The 23,692-nt window shown below is 38.2% G+C and overlaps 1 protein-coding gene across 1 annotated transcript in view; it reads left to right on the forward strand.

Annotated features, from left to right (window-relative positions):
* Positions 1-23,692, forward strand: part of ANAPC1 (anaphase promoting complex subunit 1) — a 102,579-nt gene that overhangs the window by 24,516 nt on the left and 54,371 nt on the right. The window contains exons 14-21 of the mRNA XM_082851585.1: positions 2,009-2,143; positions 3,477-3,617; positions 4,186-4,246; positions 6,201-6,388; positions 17,034-17,108; positions 19,347-19,615; positions 20,925-21,016; positions 21,825-21,973. Of these exons, the coding sequence (XP_082707711.1) occupies positions 2,009-2,143; positions 3,477-3,617; positions 4,186-4,246; positions 6,201-6,388; positions 17,034-17,108; positions 19,347-19,615; positions 20,925-21,016; positions 21,825-21,973 (1,110 nt within the window). The remainder of the gene's footprint in view (positions 1-2,008; positions 2,144-3,476; positions 3,618-4,185; positions 4,247-6,200; positions 6,389-17,033; positions 17,109-19,346; positions 19,616-20,924; positions 21,017-21,824; positions 21,974-23,692) is intronic.

The raw sequence follows: 23,692 nt of genomic DNA on the forward strand, positions 1-23,692 counted from the left end.
CTCAGATCTTTTACTGTGTCATTGTTGGTCAGTTTCACACATGGGTCACTCATTGTTGGTCAGTTTCACAAAAACTTTATATATACTAGTTCTTCTGTCATTTTTGTTTTTTAATCCTAAAAAACACACCAGGATTTCATACACGTATTTAGAAAGTCCTTTTCTCTATTTCCTCCCTCTCCATTCCTCCCCTCACTCCCTAGTTGGGACAGTGAGGGGTTGCTGCTTTGTTATTGCAGGGTAGGGATGGAATAGAGTGTTCCACCCACAGTCTCTGGAAGAGGGAGGGGAGAGGTAGGCTGCTTTTTATTATAGAGGGAGGATGAAAGCCAAGCTCTTCCCCCTTGACAGTTGCTGCACACGGTGGGGCAGTGGAGAGGGGCTGCCTCGTGGCAACGAGAGCAGGGCTTTGTCTGCAGTGCCTGCAGCTGCAGTGCCTGATGAGGGGAGGCGATGCCACCTTGTTACTGCATGGCTGGGCTGTAAGATAGGCCTTGCCTCTGTGCTGGGGCAGGGCGCCACCTAGTCCTTGCAGGTGGGATGACAGGACCCTGCCCGTAGTCTCCAAGCACAGCTCCTGATGGGGCGGGCACTGAGGGCTGTGGCTTCTTCCGTGTGTTTGCCTGAAGTGGGGCAGGTGGGGCGAAAGTGTTTCTGCCCTGCTTAGTCTCTCTTCCTGACCAAGTTTTGGCCAAAAGAGCAAGGTTTTCATGGGCTCTCTTTTGGTGGGTGCTTGTGGACATTTCTGAGTTGTAGGCCTCTCGAGAGCCCAAGGCCTGGTTACGTAGGGAGTTGGAGAAACAAAAACAAAAGCTAGGGAATGCATAGTTCATTCCTGGTTCTCAGGCCCCTAGCCAGTCAGTCTTCTTTCCTCACCTTTTAGAGTCTTCTGCTAGTTGCATCATACATTTCGTGCAGATTTTGTTGTGGTGGTAATTCGTGGGAGGAATAGCAGGGAATGTGCTTATTGCATATTTTTATGAACTGGAGGGGGGGTGGTCTCTGATGGCTTTTAAAAAACTTTATATATACTAGTTCTCCTGTCATTTTTGTTTTTTAATCCTAAGGATTTTATTTGGGCAACTTCTGTAATTCTGTTAGCTTTCGGGTAGTATATTGACATAAATATATATATTGTCAAAATTCCACTTTAGTTCTGAGTATCTCCTTTTAGTCTTATCAAGAGTTTTCAGCCTGTGTGGGTGTGAATTTCTGTTGTGTTTTTCTTGAGAACCCTGTGGGTAGCTAAAAGGAAGGAGTGGGTAGCTAAAAGGAAGGAGTGGGTAGCATGGGTTGCTGGCTCATTCTTTTAAGGTCAATGAAGAGTTAATGTAAATTTTTTTTGAGGAAGAAGTATTTGAAAGTTTATGACAGAAGACAGATTGTGAGCTAGAGAGCACGGTTTGAATTAGGTTGGATTTAATTTCTTGAGTATCGCTTCAGCCTAAATTTTTTGGCTCCCAAGAAGTAATTGGTGTCTTTCTCTCTGCCAGGAAAATACTTAACAAGACTGATGCTTATAGTCTCTGAAAGCTTAGTGTCTCTGCTGCCTTTACCACCAATGAGGTAGAAAAATGCATAGTATACTTGAATTTTGTATAGTGTCTTGACTATATTAACATTCCCCCTGTTTCCTGCCCCCAGAGAAGTCCTTAGTTATGAAAAGAAGGAATCAGATTAAGAATTTATGCCAAGATACTCATAGTTGGTTGGTAGAATTTGATACATTATTAAAATTTTAATTCTCTTTTTTAGTTGTGTTTGGTGATCATAGACTTTGAAATATTTAAAGAAATATATGCTTACGTGCCTAATGTTTCATTTAAGAACATGATACAGTAGGAAATTCCCTGGTGGTCCAGTAGTTAGGACTCTGAGCCTCCACTGCAGGGTTCAATCCCTGGTTGGGGAACTAAGATCCTATAAGCTGTGTGGTGTGGCCAAAACAACAACAACAACAACAAAAAATTAAAGCTAATTTTTTTCCACATTTTTTTACTGCTTAAAGGTGGGAAAGGTTTTTATTCCTGGGCTGCCAGCTCCCTCCCTGACAATGTCGAACACGATGCCTCGGCCCAGCACCCCACTTGACAGCGTTAGTACTCCTAACCCTCTGAGTAAGCTGCTTGGATCCCTCGATGAGGTAAGACAGGGAGTGGGTGTTGTCAAAAATTAATAGTGTTTTAAAGAAGTTTGGTCAAATATTAGTTCTTTCCATGGTTAACTTTTTTCTGTTTTAATGATGACAGAATTGGAAGTTTGGCTAATGCTTGTAGAATGTGTATATTTTCAAACACAAATGATTCAGTAAACATACATTGACTTCCCTTCTGATGTGTAAGGTACTTTTTGAAGGTGCTGCAGTGAGGAAAGTGATGCATTCTTTTTCATCTTGGGATCTTAATTGGATGGAACAGATGTACTGTCTGTTTTAAGAGATTATAATTTAAGATAGGTAGACTATTAAGACTTAAGAGGAACAGAAAGTACCATAGGAGATTCACTGATAGGAAGATACATTCTGATGGGATGATGTGGTGGAATCAAAGGCTCCTCTTCTAGAGACGTGTCTACCTTGGTTTGGACCTGGAGGGTAAGTAGGATGTCTGTAGATGGAAGGGGCCTTTGGGGTATGCGGAATTGCATGGGTGTGGGCATGGAGGCAGGACAGTGCAGAACATTTTAACACATAGTTGTATCTCCATCTCCCAGCATACAAGTGAAGACTCAAGAAGTCTGTGGAATGAATGAACGCTTATAAAAGTACACGTAGTCCCTTGGGTGAGGTAGGGCAGGGGGTGGGATAATAATAACCTGTTTTCTAGTGTTATCTGTGTACTAGGCACTGTTCTGAGTGTTATATATGTATTAACTCATTTAATCCCTTAAAACAGCTTTATTAGGAAAACATTAATCCTTGTTTTACAAATGGGCACATAGAGAGGTACAAGGAGGTTACTGGTCTAACGACATACAGCTAATAAATGGTAGAGCTAGGATTTACACTGTCTTCCTAACATGCTCTTGAAAAAGAAAGGATGAAAAGGTTTTTATTCCGAATGCAGTCTCCAGGGCATTATAGGTTTTTGAGCATGGAGTTAAGAATGTTAGGATTTGTGTTTTAGATAGGTTTATCTTGGGATTGCAGATAGACCAATTAGATCCCAAGTGCTGTAAGACTCTGGGGCCACCTCCTTCCGATTCCTTTCTTTCTCTCCTGATCTTGGTCCCTCAAGTCCAGGTAGTCTCCACAGCTTTGTAGTGCTGTGCATCAGATGTGCTATTTTTATCGACTTTTTCTAGTTGCTTTGGTGAGGACCTTGGTCTGCTACAAGGTACTTAGTCATGATTAGAGCAGAATGGTTTTAAATCATTATGTACAATTGCTAGACCATATGCAAAAAAGATATATAGTTTCTTTAACCTTAATTTCTCAAAACATGCTTCACATGTGTTGTATTTATGACTTTTTACAGGCTGTTCTATTGTCCCCAGTTCCAGAACTAAGGGATTCTTCAAAGCTTCATGATTCTCTCTATAATGAGGATTGTACTTTCCAACAGCTTGGAACTTACATTCATTCCATAAGAGACCCTGTCCATAACAGGGTAACGCTAGTAAGTATGCATATTTATTTTTAAAAGGTTAGGCAACTTTCCAAGAATTGTGGCTGTTATTTAAAGTTTGTCAGACGCAGAATTTTGTGATAAATGGAAACAAATGTTTCTTGTGATTTTTAAAATCTCTTGTAATGCGTCATTTTTTTGCCCTATTTTACTTTAAAGTAGTTCTGGCCAACTTTTCTGAAGTTCATGTATTCTTAAAAAATTTATTGAAAACAAAGCTGTTCAATCAGTTGAATTTTATATGGGCATAGTTTTTGTCTTTCTATTAAAAGTGAGCCTCTTACTTTTGGTGATGGTGACTCAAGTGTCTATATGAAAATTAGACACTTTGTTAAAGAAGAATTTTTGTAAATGTTTTACAAATAAGTACATTTATTGTTTCTAAAACTTTGAAGTATTCAATTCTGTTTGAAAAATATTGCTTGTTTTTCATTTATTTTATTGCATTTTTGTTTGACAGACAATCTTGTGAAGCATCAGCTATTTTTAAGACATTCAGAGACTTAGAGTGCACAGATTCTATTTACTCGCTCTTATTTGTTTCCATTCTTTTCCCTAGGAACTGAGTAATGGCTCCATGGTTAGGATCACTATTCCTGAAATTGCCACCTCTGAATTAGGTATGATTAAGAATCAAACCTCACTTTTGTGTGTTCTTAGTTTGATTTAAAAGATTTGGAGTAATTGCTGATTTACATGAATAATTGGGGTTTAAAAAATTTTTGCTGTTTTTGAAGCCATGAGATGGAGTTTTTTACTCTGCTGAGAAGCTATAAAAAAGAGCTGCGGGGCACTTTGCGCTGCCCGCTCCATGTGTGCTCTAAGGCTGGGGGAACCCGTGAAGTGTGTGCTAGTTCTGCTTCTGTGAGATTTCTTATGAAAAAGAAGCCATGCAGTGAGATTACAGTGTATGGACACGCCTCTTGCAAGAAAATCTCAAAAACAAGGAAGCCCAAGCAACTAAAATAGTTTTTGGCATATTGATGGTTTTTAATCCAAAAATATATCTCTCAATTGTTAGATACATTGAAAATTAACATAATTGCCTTTAACTGAATAAAACTTAACATTATAGTAAAAATACACTCAGGAGTATTTTGATAAAATTGGAGTCTGCTTGAATTATTATTGAAATGCAATTTGGAAAGTACTAGGTGAAAAATATTTCTGAACATAGAATAGTAAAGAAAACTGGAATTGAAAAGATTTGCCAACAAATGTAAATTAAGAAAAGAATGCTTGTATGATATAAGAAAATTCAGGACATCTGTTAGTTTCAAAGTCTAACTGCCAGAGCAGAGCGTTGGCAGATTGTGTGAATTCTGCAATTTGCTAAGTGGGCTAGAATGACGTGCGTTTTAGGAAGTATCTTTCACTGGTGTAGTAAATGATATTCTGAGTTCGTATGGAGATGCCTTGCTTTTCTGAAAGGTATTTAGCCAGTGATCTCAAGAAGTATAAGCCTAACCAAAGTACATAAAAACAAATAACAGGTTAATTAAAAAAAAAAAATCTTACTCTCTCTCGAGCAAATAGAAGTCACATAGTTCATGCACGTAAGTTTTTGTACTTTACTTATAAAGCTTTCCTCAGCCCCTCAGGCAGTATCTGGTTTACACTTAATTTGGATTCAGTCATGACAAACTTGATTATTAGGTTTTCTAACATTGGTTTCATTTGATTCCAACCTTTGCTGTGTATGCACACATGTAGCAAATTGATGAGAAAAAGCATATGCTGCTGAGGATGGGCCCTGGTGACAGTGCCAGTGGGCAGGGAAGAAAAGAATCCTCTAAAGAGATTATGGGAGGATACGAAAGCATTGCAGTTTGGGGCCATTTCCTACTAAAAGCAGACCCAGGCCTCTTTATAGCAGTAGCCCTTACCACCCTGAGGGGGTCGCTGTATGACAGTGTAGCACTCTTAAGTGATAGCCATACTAATGATATTGAGTCATTAAGAAAGTTATAGTTTACATGGTATTGATTGATCAGAGAGCATGTAAAACATTTTAGAAACAATGCTGTCAGAAATAATGAAAAGTTATAAAGCTTTGGTTAACCAGAATGTTCAATCATTCAGAACATATTTTAATGCTAAGTAAGCATTGCTATTTGAGGAGGTATATATTGATTATTACATATTTATTGAAGTATTGAAGCAATATTTTATATGAATTTATTAATGTAGAAATTGTATGTTTTTGTTAGAATGGCCTTTAATTTATTGTCCAAACTAGGACATTTTTGAGAGTGAAATGGGGAGCTATTAATAACTGTCAGGGCCATGGATGTCAATCACCTCTGTCTTAGGTAATCTCAGCTCTTTGGTTACTCTATTTCTGATCCAAAATGAATGATCACAAAGCTGCCCTGAGACCTCTCGCAAGCCCTGTTAAATTCAGTGTCAGTTGATTGGCTAGGTCAGATTTGCATCCCATTGGCTCTTTAATGGCAGTCCTTTTTTCATAGTACTTGGCCTTTATATAGTAGTAATTAAAAAATGTTCCTAGTAAAAGGGGAAAAGAAATGCATGCATAGGAAGCATACTAAAATTAATCTTTGCTTTTAATAGTACAAACTTGTTTGCAAGCAATTAAATTTATCCTGCCAAAAGAAGTAGCTGTTCAGATGCTTGTCAAGTGGTACAGTGTCCACAGTGCTCCAGGAGGACCCAGTTATCACTCAGAGTGGAACTTATTTGTGACTTGTCTCATGAACATGATGGGTTATAACACAGACCGCTTAGCATGGACAAGGAATGTAAGTACAGATAATTGTTTTTCCTCCTGAGATATTCTGTTGTTATCAATGTAATGTTTGCATAATTTTTTTTAACATCTTCATTGGAGTATAATTGATTTACAGTGGTGTGTTAGTTTCTGCTTTATAACAAAGTGAATCAGTGATACATATGTCCCCATATCACTTCCCTCTTGCGTCTCCCTCCCTCCCACCCTCCCTATCCCACGCCTCTGGGTGGTCACAAAGCACCGAGCTAATCTCCCTGTGTTATGCGGCTGCTTCCCACTAGCTATTCTGTTTTACGTTTGGTAGTGTACATATGTCCATGCCACTCTTTCACTTTGTCCCAGCTTACCCTTCCCCCTCCCCATATCCTCAAGTCCATTCTCTAGTAGGTCTGTGTCTTTATTCCCGTCTTGCCCCTATGTTCTTCATGACCATTTTCTTTTTTTAGATTCCATATATATGTGTTAGCATACGGTATTTGTCTTTCTCTTTCTGACTTACTTCACTCTGTATGACAGACTCGAGGTCCATCCACTTCACTACAAATAACTCAATTTCGTTTCTTTTTATGGCTGGGTAATATTCCATTGTATATATGTGCCACATCTTCTTTATACATTCATCTGTTGATGGACACTTAGGTTGCTTCCATGTCCTGGCTATTGTAAACAGAGCTGCAATGAACATTGTGGTACGTGACTCTTGTTGAATTATGGTTTTCTCAGGGTATATGCCCAGTAGTGGGATTGCTGGGTCGTATGGTAGTTCTATTTTCAGTTTTTTAAGGAACCTCCATACTGTTCTCCATAATGGCTGTATCAATTTACATTGCCACCAACAGTGCAAGAGGGTTCCCTTTTCTCCACACCCTCTCCAGCATTTATTGTTTGTAGATTTTTTGGTGATGGCCATTCTGACCAGTGTGAGATGATATCTCATTGTAGTTTTGATTTGCATTTCTTTAATGATTAATGATGTTGAGCATTCTTTCATGTGTTTGTTGGCAATCTGTATATCTTCTTTGGAGAAATGTCTGTTTAGGTCTTCTGCCCATTTTGGGATTGGGTTGTTTGTTTTTTTGATATTGAGCTGCATGAGCTACTTGTAAATTTTGGAGAGCAATCCTCTGTCAGTTTCTTCACTAGCAAATATTTTCTCCTATTCTGAGGGTTGTCTTTTCGTCTTGTTTATGGTTTCCTTTGCTGTGCAAAAGCTTTGAAGTTTCATTAGGTCCCATTTGTTTATTTTTGTTTTTATTTCCATTTCTCTAGGAGGTGGGTCAAAAAGGATTTTGCTGTGATTTATGTCATGGAGTGTTCTGCTTATGTTTTCCTCTAAGAGTTTGATAGTGTCTGGCCTTACATTTAGGTCTTTAATCCATTTTGAGTTTATTTTTGTGTATGGTGTTAGGGAGTGTTCTAATTTCATTCTTTTCCATGTAGCTGTCCAGTTTTCCCAGCACCACTTATTGAAGAGGCTGTCTTGTCTCCACTGTATATTCTTGCCTCCTTTATCAAAGATAAGGTGACCACATGTGTGTGGGTTTATCTCTGGGCTTTCTGTCCTGTTCCATTGATCTATATTTATGTTTTTGTGCCAGTACCATACTGTCTTGATTACTGTAGCATTGTAGTATAGTCTGAAGTCAGGAAGCCTGATTCCTCCAGCTCTGTTTTTCTTTCTCAGGATTCCTTTGGCTATTCGGGGTCTTTTGTATTTCCATACAAATTGTGAGATTTTTGGTTCTAGTTCTGTGAAAAATGCCATTGGTAGTTTGATAGGGATTGCACTGAATCTGTAGATTGCTTTGGGTAGTATAGTCATTTTCACAATATTGATCTAATCCAAGAACATGGTATATATCTTATATCTCTCCATCTATTTGTATCATCTTTAATTTCTTTCATCAGTGTCTTATAATTTTCTGCATACAGGTCTTTTGTCTCCTTAGGTAGGTTTATTTCTTGATATTTTATTCTTTGTGTTGCAGTGGTAAAGGGGAGTGTTTTCTTAATTTCACTTTCAGATTTTTCATCATTAGTGTATAGGAATGCAAGAGATTTCTGTGCATTTATTTGGTATCCTGATACTTTACCAAATTCATTGATTAGCTCTAGTAGTTTTCTGGTAGCATCTTTAGTAGTTTTCTGGTAGCATCTTTAGGATTCTCTATGTAGAGTATCATGTCATCTGCAAACAGTGACAGTTTTACTTCTTCTTTTCCAATTTGGAATCCTTTTATTTCTTTTCCTTCTCTGCTTGCCATGTCTAAAACTTCCAAAACTATGTTGAATAATAGTGGTGAAGGTGGGCAGCCTTGTCTTGTTCCTGATCTTAGTGGAAATGGTTTCAGTTTTTCACCATTGAGAATGATGTTGGCTGTGGGTTTGTCAAATATGGCCTTTATTATGTTGAGATAAGTTCCCTCTATGCCTCCTTTCTGGAGGGATTTTGTCATAAATGGGTGTTGCATTTTGTCTAAAGCTTTCTCTGCATCTGTTGAGATGATCATATGGTTTTTCTCCTTCAATTTGTTAATATGGTGTATCACATTGATTGATTTGCGTATATTGAAGAATCCTTGCATTCCTGGGATAAACCCCACTTGATCATGGTGTATGATCCTCTTAATGTGCTGTTGGATTCTGTTTGCTAGTATCTTGTTGAGAGTTTTTGCATCTATGTTCATCAGTGATATTGGCCTGTAGTTTTCTTTCTTTGTGACATCTTTGTTTTTTTTTTTTTTTCTTGTGGGACACAGGCCTCTCACTGCTGTGGCCTCTCCCATTGCGGAGCACAGGCTCCGTATGCGCAGGCTCTGCAGCCATGGCTTATGGGCCCAGCTGCTCCATGGCGTGTGGGATCTTCCAGGACCGGGGCATGAACCCATGTCCCCTGAATCGGCAGGCAGACTCTCAACCACTGCGCCACCAGGGAAGCCCCCTTTGTCTGGTTTTGGTATCAGTGTGACGGTGGCCTCGTAGAATGAGTTTGGGAGTGTTCCTCCCGCTGCTATATTTTGGAAGAGTTTGAGAAGGATAGGTGTTAGCTCTTCTCTAAATGTTTGATAGAATTCGCCTGTGAAGCCATCTGGTCCTGGGCTTTTGTTTGTTGGAAGATTTTTAATCACAGTTTCAATTTCAGTGCTTGTGATTGGTCTGTTCATATTTTCTATTTCTTCCTGGTTCAGTCTCGAAAGGTTGTGCATTTCTAAGAATTTGTATATTTCTTCCAGGGTGTCCATTTTATTGGCATATAGTTGCTTGTAGTAATCTCTCATGATCCTTTGTATTTCTGCAGTGTCAGTTGTTACTTCTTCTTTTTCATTTCTAATTCTATTGATTTGAGTCTTCTCCCTTTTTTTCTTGATGAGTCTGGCTAATGGTTTATCAATTTTGTTTATCTTCTCATAGAAACAGCTTTTAGTTTTATTCATCTTTGCTATCGTTTCCTTTATTTTATTTGATTTATTTCTGATCTGATCTTTATGATTTCTTTCCTTCTGCTAACTTTGGGGTTATTTTGTTCTTCTTTCTCTGATTGCTTTAGGTGTAAGGTTAGGTTGTTTATTTGAGATGTTTCTTGTTTCTTAAGGTAGGATTGTATTGCTGTAAACCTCCCTCTTACAACTGCTTTTGCTGCATCTCATAGGTTTTGGGTCATCGTGTGTTCATTGTCATTTACATCTAGGTATTTTTAAATTTCCTCTTTGATTTCCTCAGTGATCTCTTGGTTATTAAGTAGTGCATTGTTTAGCCTCCATGTGTTTGTATTTTTTACAGATTTTTTTCCTGTAATTGATATCTAGTCTCATAGCATTGTGGTCGGAAAAGATACTTGATACGATTTTAATTTTCTTGAAGTTACCAGGGCTTGATTTGTGATCCAAGATATGATCTGTCCTGGAGAGTGTTCCATGAGCACTTGAGAAGGAAGTGTGTTCTTTTGTTTTTGGATGGAATGTCCTATAAATATCAATTAAGTCCATCTTGTTTTATGTATCATTTAAAGTTTGTGTTTTCTTATTTATTTTCATTTTGGATGATCTATCCATTGGTGAAAGTGGGGTATTAAAGTCCCCTACTATGTTTGTGTTACTGTCATTTCCCCTTTTATGGCTGTTAGCATTTGCCTTATATATTGAGGTGCTCCTATGTTGGGTGCATAAATATTTACAGTTGTATCTTCTTGGATTGATTCCTTGATCATTATTAGTGTCCTTCTTTGTCTCTTGTAAATCTTTGTTTTAAAGTCTATTTTGTCTGATATGAAAATTGCTACTCCAGCTTTCTTTTGATTTCCATTTGAATGGAATATCTTTTTCCATCCCCTCACTTTCAGTCTGTACGTGTCCCTAGGTCTGAAGTGGGTCTCTTGTAGACAGCATATGTATGGGTCTTGTTTGTGTATACATTCAGCCGGTCTGTGTCTTTTGGTTGGAGCATTTAATCCATTTACATTTAAGGTAATTATCGATAGCTATGTTCCCATTACCATTTTCTTAATTGTTTTGCGTTTGTTATTGCAGGTCTTTTCCTTCTCTTGTGTTTCCTGCCTAGAGAAGTTCCTTTAGCATTTGTTGTAAAGCTGGTTTGGTGGTGCTGAATTCTCTTAGCTTTTGCTTGTCTGTAAAGGTTTTAATTTCTCTATCGAATCTGAATGAGATCCTTGCTGGGTAGCGTAATCTTGGTTGTAGGTTTTTCCCCTTCATCACTAAATATGTCCTGCCACTCCTTTCTGGCTTGCAGAGTTTCTGCTGAAAGATCAAGTGTTAACCTTATGGGCATTCCCTTGTATGTTATTTTTCCCTTGCTGCTTTTAATATTTTTCCTTTGTATTTAATTTTTGATAGTTTGATTAATATGTGTCTTGGCGTGTTTCTCCTTGGATTTATCCTGTATGGGACTCTCTGTGCTTCCTGGGCTTGATTGATTATTTCCTTTCCCATATTAGGGAAGTTTTCTACTGTAATCTCTTCAAATATTTTCTCAGTCCCTTTCTTTTTCTTTTCTTCTTCTGGGACCCCTATAATTTGAATGTTGGTACATTTAATGTTCTCCCAGAGGTCTCTGAGCCTGTCCTCAATTCTTTTTCTTTTCTTTATTTGCTCTGCTGTAGTTATTTACACTATTTTATCTTCCAGGTCACTTATCCATTCTTCTGCCTCAGTTATTCTGCTGTTGATCCCCTCTAGAGAATTTTTAATTTCATTTATTGTGTTGTTCATCACTGTTTGTTTGCTCTTTAGTTCTCCTAGCTCCTTGTAAAACATTTCTTGTATTTTCTCCATTCTCTTTCCAAGATTTTGGATCATCTTTACTATCATTATTCTGAATTCTTTTTCAGGTAGACTGCCTATTTCCTCTTCATTTGTTACATCTGGTGGGTTTTTACCTTGCTCCTTCATCTGCTGTGTGTTTCTCTGTCTTCTCATTTTGGTTAACTTACTGTGTTTGGGGTCTCCTTTTCACAGGCTGCAGGTTCGTAGTTCCTGTTGTTTTTGGTGTCTGCCCCCAGTGGCTAAGGTTGGTTCAGTGGGTTGTGTAGGCTTCCTGGTGGAGGGGAGTTGTGCCTGTGTTCTGGTGGATGAGGCTGGGTCTTGTCTTTCTGGTGGGCAGGTCCATGTCTGGTGGTGTGTTTAGGGGTGTCTGTGACCTTATTGTGATTTAGGCAGCCTCTCTGCTAATGGGTGGGGTTGTGTTCCTGTCTTGCGAGTTGTTTGGCATAGGGTGTCCAGCACTGTAGCTTGCTGGTTGTTGAGTGGAGCTGGGTCTTGGCGTTGAGATGGGATGTCTGGAAGATTTTCGCCGTTTGATATTACGTGGAGCTGGGAGGTCTCTTGTGGGCCAATGTCCTGAACTTGGCTCTCGCACCTCAGAGGCACAACCCTGATGCCTGGCTGGAGCACCAAGAGCCTGTCATCCACATGGCTCAGAATGAAAGGGAGAAAAAAAAGAAAGAAAGAAAGAGGAAAATAAAATAAAGTTATTAAAATAAAAAATAATTATTAAAAAAAATTAAAAAATGTAATAAAAAAGAAAGAAAGAAAGAAGAGAGCAAGCAAACCAAAAAACAAATCCACCAGTGCTGTTTGCATAATTGGTTGTGCAGCATTCAGAGCATATAACATATCAGTTTACTAATGGGCATACTTCATTCAACAAAATGGAATATGTTAAGGCTTATTGTGTCTATACATTTTAAGTCAAATATCATTACTATTTAATAACATTTTACTAGTAATTAGAATTATTGCATTTTCATAATATGGTAAAGCACTTTGGCTACTATTTCTCATTTCATCTTTGTAAAATGGCTATAAATTATGCTCGGATTAGTAGTAGTAGTCTTGATTTTATTGATGAAGAAACTGAATCACGAAGAAATCACCGACTAGAGATTTGCTCAAAACTGGGCCTTCATTGTATCTTCTGACTCATGGCTTAATGTTCTTTTCTGAAGCCCAGACTGTGTTTTCACATACAATTGCTTCGTCTGTGAGGAGGAAGGTTTGATTTGATGGAGATTTAAAGTGCTTTAGCCTAAGTATCTAGTCTGCTAATGATATAAAGCTGCATTCCTCATCTCCCTCCCTAGAAACTTTCTTCCAGGCCCTTAATAGGTTATTTACAAAATCAGGGTAGCGTCTTCAGTATTGGTGATTTCCTTTTGCCTCTGGAGATCACTCCCAGGACAACCTTGCCTGGGTCACTCTGAAGAAATCACTGTAGAACACACTTACCTTTCTCCAGGTAACTCAGCTGTACTTGTCTATACATTTTAGTTTCATACCAGCAAATCCATTTAAAAAAATCTTTTTTTTTTTTATTATGGAAGTATACATGCTTACTGAGGAGAATTTGGAAAATGGAGGAACTAAGAGGAAAATACTGCTACTCAGAGACAGCCACTCTAAACGTTTTGCTTTTGCTTTATAGATAAACATGATATCAATGAAAATTTCCTATATCATTAAAAATTCTTCAAAAAACCCCCTTCATTTTATAGGCTACCATGTGGTTTTATCATGATTAATGGCTAATAACTGAACATTGTTGAACCAGTTTTTTTCTTATGAGTAATTTGCAAACATTCTTTTATATGTAAATCTGTACATCTCTCGTCATTTCCCAAGAACTGAACCCTAAAAGAGGGATTACTAGGTCAAGTAATGTTCAAAAAGGGTTGTGCAATCAACATTTTCACCAGCATCATTTAAAGGTGCCCATTTCACCACATTGATTATTTGAGTGGGGTGAACCTTTGCCAACTCAGAACTATTATGTTATTTCTGTATAAGTAAATGGGAATGGCTTTTTAAAATTCTCATTGGTCATTTATAGTTTTTATTATTTATTTATTTTTGCGGTACGCAGGCCTCTCACTGTTGTGGCCTCTCCTGTTGTGGAGCACAGGCTCCGGACGCGCAGGCTCAGCGGCCATGGCTCATAGGCCCAGCCGCTCCGCGGCACGTGGGATCTTCCTGGACCGGGGCACGAACCCATGTCCCCTGCATCGGCAGGCGGACTCTCAACCACTGCGCCACCAGGGAAGCCCTCTATAGTTTTTATTTTTTGACTTGCATTTCATGGCTTACCTGTTTCATTCTCCTGTCCACCCTAGCAACCAAAGTAATCCTGTCCAATAAAGTCAGATCAAGTCACTCCTCTGCTCAGAACCCTCTAGTGCCTTCCCATCCTACTCAGTAAAAGCCAAAGGCCTGCAAGACACCATGTGACCCAGCTTCTCTTACGTCTGGTTTTACTGCTTACTCATCCCTGCCTTGCTCGCATTGTCCCCACCACGCTGGTTTCCATGGTTTCCCCTGAACACACCAAGCATGTTCCTGCCTCAGGGTCTTTGCACTTGCTGTTACCCCTGGAGAAAATGACTTCCCTCAGACAAGACAAGCTGAGGCCTTTTCCAGATGTCACCTCAGTGCAGCCTGCCCTGTCCATTCTGTGTAGAATTGTACCTACACTCCATGCCCCCCTTATGATCCCCTTTACCTTTTTTTCCTCTTAGCACTAATTATATATAATATGCTGTATATTTTATTTATTTTGTTTGTGTGTCTCTTCTCCTCCCACAGGAAAATTCTGTGTGGGCAGGGATTTTTGTTTGGTTTTGTTCACTACTCTATCTCTAGGACCTACAGTAGTGCCTGGCATAGGTGGCTGTTTAGTGAACATTTGTTGAATGAATGCCCTTTTCCACCTGAATGAAGTATTTTAACATTTTGTGTCTGTTGCATCATGTGAAAGAATCGCCCTCTGCAATTTCCTTGGGAAAAATTTTCCTGGGAAAATAGGGACAATTTTCTTATTCCAAACAATTGCATGAATGCTACTTCATTCCAGATTTTTCCATTCTTTATTAAATATCGAAAAATTGTGCCTTATAGAAACCGAGGATTTCTACAATATGAATAAGTCCACTTCAGCTTCTTGTAGTTTTTGTATGTTACGGTCCTGTGGAACTTGTTGAGGAATACAGATCACTGTGCCCCATTCTCTAGCAGAGAGCCAGTGCCCCCTCGTGTTTCCATGTTGTGGTTAGGACTGAGCACCCACAGTTTTTTTCTTTTGTAAAGAAGAACATGATTCTTTGATTTACTTATTGCATGATAGCCCTAAAGGAAGGAACGAGGAAATCAGCTCTGACATTTATTTGTAGGACTGCATAGTTAAACCCTGCTGTCTTTTGTCCTCGCCGTCAAAGCGCAGGATGAAATGGTCCTCAGTGGCAAATGGTTTTTATTTTGCTTTGTCCAGATATATCTCTTTTTTGTTTTCATTTAAGTAATAGAGTGGAGGGTAGAGTACCGAATTTCTGCCAATGACTAGCTCTGTGATTTTGGCATTTCTTTGGGCCTTCCTTAATTCACTAATTAGTTAAATGAGAGGACTGGGCCAGACATTTCTTTTTGGTTCTTACATTCTGTGAGTGGTTGCTTCTAGGGTTAACTGTTCTGTCCTTTGGGATGCTCATATTTTCATTAGATAGATATTGAGTCCCTGATGTGGGCCAGGCATGAAGCCAGGCTTTTCAGATACGCATTAGGGGAAGACAGATAGTTCCTCTCATGGAATTGACTGTCCTAGGGGAAGGCAGATAAATGAATATTTTATATCCAGGTTGTGATAGATCAAGGTCAGGGATCCACAGAATTATATAACAGGATTGGCTAACCTGTGACATATTAAAATAATGAAAATAAGACAGATCCATATATGTCACAAAGAGGTATCTGTATCAGACAATCTCCACTGTCCTTTCCCATAACTCCAGGTCTTAATGAACCTGATAACCATAGCTGGGACATTCTTTCTGACTGTGGGACTTAAGACTATGTGTGTGCGTGCGTGCACACATGTACGCTATATTTGGTTGAAGTTTTAGGTAAGATAGCTATCATTTCATCTGTTGCTTTGATTTTGCTCTTGTTATTTTTGTTTTTTGATAATATTGTATGTAAGTTGGGTTGTGTTTTATTTAAATGCTTCACAAGAAAACCTGTTCTCTTGATCAGTTTTTTAAATTACTTTATTCAGTTTAAAAAAGTACTTTATGCAGTTTTATATTTAAACATTCAGTTTTAAAAATTACTGCTATCTATGTTTAGTTTTTATATAGAAATAAACTTTCAGATGAATGAGATTAATTGATAAATATGTAAGTTTTTATAGCGTAGGAAAACAGCTATTGCTATTTATAGGGTTATGGTTGATTAGTTGGTAGTTCAGTGCCTGTGTAAAGTAGCAGGTGGCAAAGGTTATGCCAGAGGGAATTGAATAAGACTGAACTTTTAGAAAATTGCTTTTATGTAACTGCATTAGGATAGGCTAACGATTATAACAGAAAGCTCTCAAAAGATATAATGGCTCACACACAATAAAAATGTGTATCTTGTTCATATAACAGTATTTAGCAGGTAAACAGGCCTCATGGTTATTAGGGACCCAGGCTGATGGAGCATCTGTCTTCAACGTGAGGCTTCAAAGATAGCCTTAGAGTTGATGCTAGATGCAAGGGAAAGAGCCTAGGGGAGCATGAATGGGAGGTTTTCCGGAACTGGGCCTGGCAGTGGTGACATCTGCTTTCATTCATAATCACACTGTCAGAGGGCCACAGCTAACTGTGAGGGGGCAGGGATACATAGCGTGGCTGTGGGTCCAGGAGAACGAGGAGAACACAGATTTTGGAGAGTAGCTACCCATCTCTGCCATAGAATTGTTAGACTGTCACTGTAGACAGACTCTAAATAAATGTCTGCTAGGTTCTGACATTTGGCTGACACTGGGTTGATTCTTTGAGACTTGGCATATTTTGGGTATAGCTAATGGTCCTGTTCTTTCTACCAGTGGAGTGAAGATCTGTGTCATCAGAGAAGTAGGGGAGGAAAGGAAGCTACCATTGCAGTACCTGTGAGCCCAGGCACTGGACTAGGTGCTTTACATAGATGATTTCATTTAATCTTCACAATGATCCTAGAAGAAAGGTTTTCGTGCCATGTTTTTCCAGATGAGAAAATGAGTTTTGGTGACATTCCTCAGTTTCCATAATTGGTAGAACTGATTTCAGAATCATTTAAGTTGATCAGTTGTCAGTGATAAATTTACACGATTTTGTCTTCTCTTTTGGGGTTATCTTCCAGTTCGACTTTGAAGGATCACTTTCCCCAGTCATTGCACCCAAAAAAGCAAGACCTTCTGAGACAGGATCTGATGATGTAAGCATTGTTTTTTCTTGCTAATAAAAATTAATCTGTGAGTATTATACTGGTCCCCCACATTTGTAATGTTCCTGTTGATTTGCATGTATTTCTAACACCTTTTACTTATTTTAATACTGAATGACAGCTATGTTGAAGGACAGGACCTGTTACATTTTCTGTGGCTATTTATTCACTTTTGTCTTTTTTTTTTTTTTTTTTTTTTTGCGTTATGCGGGCCTCTCACTGTTGTGGCCCCTCCCGTTGCGGAGCACAGGCTCCGGACGCGCAGGCCCAGCGGCCATGGCTCACGGGCCCAGCCGCTCCGCAGCATGTGGGATCTTCCCGGACCGGAGCACGAACCCGTGTCCCCTGCATCGGCAGGCGGACTCTCAACCACTGCGCCACCAGGGAAGCCCCCACTTTTGTCTTTAATGATCATCTAAAAATTACTAAACATACATAATGCTGTGTGATTTAAATTTGGGTTTATAGATGTTTTACTGCCAATTGATCACCTAAAGTGACAGCATTTGCCTTTTTAGGCAGTGTTTCTTTAATTTAGGTTTTCAAACATATCAGATTCCATGGGTGTATTCTTGTTGTTTGAAAACATTCTTTTAAAATTGAGGTTTAATTTACATAAATGAAATGCTCAGATCTTAAGTATGCAGTTTGATCAATTTTGACAAATGCACACTCGTGTGACCCACACTCCTCTCAAGAACAAAACATTTCCATTATTCCATAAAGCTCTCGTGCCATTTTAAATCATTTCTTTCTTCTCAAAGCGTCCACTGATTTGAATTCTGTCATATGTTAGCGTTGCCAGCTCTAGAATTTGATATAAATGAAGGAATATAGTATGTAATCTTTGGCATAAGGTTTCTTTCATTCAGCATAATGCTTTTGAGATTCATCCATGTTGTTGCAGATATCAGTAGTTTGTGCCTTTTTATTGGTGGGTAGTATGAATATACCATAGTTTGTTTATTCATTCTTCCGCTGATGGATATCTAGCCCATTTCTGTTATTTGACTGTTATGTGTAAAGCTGCTGCCAACATTCAGTAATAAGTCTGTGGGCATATATTTTCATTTCTCTTGGCTAAATACCTAGCAACTTGTTGGGTCATTGCTGGTTCTCAGACTGGTTATACCATGTTAACACTGACGAGTAATATATGAGTTGGCCAATATTTGCTGTCAGTCTTTTTCCTTTTAACCATTTGGATATGTGGAAAGCAGTTTCTCTAAGAGGTTTTAATTTGCCTTTCCCTAATGACTAATGATGTTAGGCACTGTTTCATGTGCTTATTAGCTACTTACATATGTTTGTGTGAAGTTTCTGTTCAGGTGTTTTACCTATTTTTAAATTGAATTTAAAAAAATATTTATTAAGCTGTAGAAGTTCTTTATATATTTTAGATATGACATTCTTTGTCATATGTGTATTTTGGGAATATTTTCTCCCAGTATGTGGCTTAACAGTGTCTTCTGGTGAGCAGAATTTTTTATTTTGGTTGTCTAACTTATAAATTTTTACTTTTATGGTTGGTTCTATATCTGTTCCAAGAGTTTTTAAGTTAGAATAACACACTGTATTAAGCCTGACAAAAGCACCAATAAATTCCAAGTTGTGACAAAACCATAGACCACATTCTCTCAACACAATACAATAAATCACAAGTAGAAACTAAAACACACTTAATACTTGTAAAGTGTAGCACAGTTTGAATATAAAATTCAGTTGACTATTAGGCACATTACTAGCGTTATCACCTTATAAACATTGAAAGATACATATACCAGCTGGATACAAGTAGACCTCTCCTCTTACTAAAACCCAAATCAATGTAGTGGTCCTTATACCTGACTGTCTACACTTCCCACCTTTCCTTCTTTACTTTTGGCTCATAAGACCTTGCCTAAGATAATCTTAAATTTTTCTCTCTCAATCTCTACCTAGGTAGTAGGATTTTTCTTCCAAAGTCTCTTCCCTAAAAGGGCGTGACTACATTTTTTTAAGTGGTTTTTAAAGGTGTCTTGTCTTAATATTTATTGCTGGCACCTGGAAACTGCTTAGCTATTTGAAGTGTTGGTTCTAATTTTTCAGCATTGTGATTTTTCATATTATTAACAACTCAATGTGAAAATGGAACTTGAATTGTTTTAAGTGAATTTGGTTTTCTTTTTTAATGATGACATTACAAGGAGGGATTATTTAAAAAGTTAATATCCTTTTTATTCTTCTCAGGACTGGGAATATTTACTAAATTCAGACTACCACCAGAATGTTGAGTCTCATCTTTTGAATAGATCTTTATGTTTGAGTCCTTTGGAAGTTTCACAGATGAAGGATGAGGATTTGTCACAGAATCTCAGTTTGGACTCTTCTACACTTCTTTTCACTCACATACCTGCAATTTTTTTTGTTCTTCACCTGGTCTATGAGGAGCTTAAGTTGAACACTCTAATGGGAGAAGGAATTCGTTCACTTGTTGAACTTCTCGTTCAGTTGGCAAGGTAAATGTTGTTTGTAGATTAGAAACTTCAAGAGGTCGTTAGCTGACTTGATCTTAGACATGAATATCATATAGGAAGCTTGTAAATAAATTTCTGAAATCTACCATCTCAACAAACCACAGCATTTTCTATAAACCACAGAATTGTTTGAAGGTATCCACTATGTAAGGGCCTGTGGGTCATGCTGGGGTTGCTGGTCTTTGTCCTAAGATGAGTGGGAAGACACCGGAGTGTGTTACACGGTGAGGATGACCTGCTCAGCTTTCATTTTGACACGATGACTGTGGTGAAAGGTTTGTAATGACACCTGCTGTTTTCATAGTAATGCCTATGTTCAGATAGTGTTTACAGCGAACAAAATCGTAATTTACATGTAGGAATTGTCAAAGTAGGTATTGCAATCCCTGTTTCAGCGATGAGGAAACTTGCTCAAGTTTGTTTCTAAGAACAGGTGTCGTTTGCTAGTCGTGGGCTGTCTTTGCTATTCCCTTGTTGTCTCAGTCTGTGGTCTTCCCCGTCTTTCAGGCTCTCGTAGTGGATCCATAATAAGATTGTTCTGATAATATTTTTAAAAGCCTTTCTAGCACCTTGTGTTTGACACTGAACTGGGAAGGTCATACTTAGGTGTTATTTGAGCCTTTGTGACCCTTGGTGATAAAGAAAGTTAACTTTGAATTAAAATGCCAACCTCTGTGTTAAGGTTGTAGTATGTTTTCTAATTTCTGTTATCTTCCTTGAGATACTGAAATTCTTTTCTGAGACATGGCAGTTTTAATTGATGGTCAGTTTCTCTTAATGATGAATCATTACTATGATGAAAATACTTTTGTAATGAAATGATTTTCAAACCCTAATCATGGCTCTCTGAAACAGGTAACATTTGTAAAATGTTTTACATTTTGTAAAGTATTTCTCACACATATTATCTTATTTAATCTTAAAAACTTGAGAGTGAGTTAACTGGTGTTTCTCCATTTTCTAGAAGAAAAAATACTGAGATTCATAGAGTTGACTTGCTGACAGTCACACAGCTAATAAATTAAAAGAGGAGAAAATGGACCACAGTGTTTTCACAGTAGTTTTATCCACAAAATTCATCTGGCAAAAGGAGTTTGGGTTCCATTTGTCATACTGGGCATTTTAAAGTCCAGAAATAGAATACAGAGGCTCTAGATCTGGTTGTCTTCTTTCTCATAAGTAAATTTTTTTAATTGAAAAGTTCAACTGATGAGTCCTTCTAACTCTTTGGGAGGAAAGTGCTATAATACCTTCCTTGTTATTTCTTTTTTATGTGTTCTTATTGTTTTAGGGACTTAAAATTGGAGGCTTATGTAGATCATTACTATAGAGATTACCCAGCACTTGTCAGAACTACTGGACAAGTGTGTACAATTGATCAAGGTAAGTGTGCTGTTAAAGGTTTTCTGAACAATGTAGTGACATTTGCTTGTATTTTTCTTGGTGAATAGCAGAGGATATATTTCTTACCATTGGCCTCTAAATCAGGGGCAGTGTCTTTCCACCAGGCAGATTTTAGTTTGTAGTGTTCGATCTCTGACTTGTAGTAAGCCATAATCTCTTCAGTGTAGGGGGAAAATGTTACTCATCCCTAAGTTTCTGCCTTGCAAAAGCTTAGAGCTTCCAGTGCCAAGGGTGCGCTGCTGTCCTGTGCTGCGCAGTTAGTAGCCACCTGCCATGTGCTATCTAAGTTAATTATATTAAAAATTCAGTTCCTCAGTTGCACTGGCCGTGTTTCAAGTGCTCGGTAGCCACATGGGGCTAGTGGTTGCCATATTGGACAGTACAGATACAGAACATTTCCATAACCACTGTACTGTCTTAGACCCTGAGTTAAAGCGACTCTGGATTGGGGCCCAGTTGTTAAAACAGAGCACAATCCTGGGTGTCTTGTCTGTTTTCTCATCTTTAGGGTTAGGGCAGAAATTTTTGGTTAGATTCTTTATATGCCTTGAACACAAGAATTTTCTAAATTTCCTTCCAGGATTGGATAAAATATTAGTCAATTAAATTCCACATATTATAATATGGTCAGTTACTTACTGTGGCAGAAAACATGGAGCATTTTGGAGACTATGGAAAAATGTTATTCTGATAGTTTTCAAATGATAGATATTGTTGATTATTTTTCCTTTAGAATAAAACAGTATTGTATTAATGTATCTTTATAAACATTTGTCTAATTTTAAAGGACAAACAGGATTTATGCATCATCCATCATTTTTTACTTCTGAGCCACCAAGTATTTATCAGTGGGTGAGTTCTTGTCTGAAGGGTGAAGGAATGCCACCCTATCCTTACCTCCCCGTCATCTGTGAAAGAAGCAGACTTGTAGTCTTGGTATGTATTCAAAGTGTTGCCAAACTTGTTCTTTTCTTTTTCTCTTTCAGTATAATTTTTTAAATTATCATACAGTTAAATTAACTTTTTTTTTTCATTTTGTATATAGCTCTGAGGATTTCAACAAATGTAGAGTTCATGTAATCACCACCATAATTAGGATTCAGAACAGTTCCATCACCCGCCTCAGAAAATTCCCTCATGCTTTTGGGATTCATCCAAGTGTTGCTGTATCAGCAGTTCGTTACACTTAATTGCTGAGTGCCAGCTATACATTGTGTGGATATATCACATTGGTTTATCCATTCATCCATTGAAGATATTTGGGTTGACTCCAGTTGTTAGCAATTATGAATACAGTTGCTGTAAACATTCATGTCCAGGTTTTTTGTGTGAACAAAAGTTTTCATTTCTCTAGGGTAGATACCCAGAGGTGTGATTGATGGTCATATAGTAAGTATATATTTAAGATTGATATATGTATATTTAAGAAACTGTAAAGTGTTTTTCAGAGTATATGTACCATTTTACATTTCCACCATCAATGTGTGAGAGTTCCAATTTCCCTGCATCCTGGTCAGTGTTTGGTATTGTCATGATTTGTAATTTTTGTCATTCTGATAGATGTGTAGTGATATCTCATTGTGGTTTTAATTTGCGTTTTCTTAATGGCTAGTGATATTTTGAGTATTCCTAGATATGAGGTTTTGTCAGATCTATGGATTTCAAGTATTCTTTCCTGTAGTTTGTCATGTTCCATTGTTCTCTTAATGTTTCCTTTGTGAAGCAAAAATGCTTAATTTTGATGAAGCCAGTTTATCCAGTTTTTTTTCTTTTATGGATTGTGCTTTTGGTGTCATGTCTATAAATTCATTGTTTAGGTCACAAGGATTTTCTCCACTTTTCTTCTAGAAGTTTTACAGTTTTATGTTTTACATTTAGATCTGTGATCCATTTTGTTAATTTTTATAAGATGTGAGGATTATGTTGAGATTTTTATTCCATTTGGATGGTCAATTCTTTTAACAGCATCTGTTGAAAACACTATTCTTTCTCTTTTGCACTTTCTTTTTTTTTTTTTTTTTTGTGGTACGCGGGCCTCTCACTGTTGTGGCCTCTCTCGTTGTGGAGCACAGGCTCCGGACGCGCAGGCTCCGGACGCGCAGGCTCAGCGGCCACGGCTCACGGGCCCAGCCGCTCCGCGGCATGTGGGATCTTCCCGGACCGGGGCACGAAACTGCGTCCCCTGCATCGGCAGGCGGACTCTCAACCACTGCGCCACCAGGGAAGCCCCTCTTTTGCACTTTTATTAAGAATCAGTTGACCACATTCTTGTGGGTCTGTTTCTAGACTTTTTATTCTGGTCCATTGATCTGTGTTGTGGTCCACACACTCTTGATTACTGTAGCTTTATAGTAAGTTTTAAAATTGGTTAGTATGACTTTTCCTTCCATTACTTGTCTTTTTCAAAATTGTTTTAGCTATTTAAATTCCTTTGCCTTTTCATTTAAACTTTATAATCAGCCTGTCCATAGCTACAAAAAATCCTACTTGCATTTTTAAAAATAAAATAATTTTTATTTTTATTTATTTATTTATTTATTTTTTTGCGGTACGCGGGCCTCTCACTGTTGTGGCCTGTCCCGTTACGGAGCACAGGCTCCGGATGCGCAGGCTCAGCGGCCATGGCTCACGAGCCCAGCCGCTCCGCGGCATGTG

This window comes from Leucopleurus acutus, assembly GCF_964270905.1.
Source record: "Leucopleurus acutus genome assembly, chromosome: 12".
NCBI lineage: Eukaryota > Metazoa > Chordata > Mammalia > Artiodactyla > Delphinidae > Leucopleurus > Leucopleurus acutus.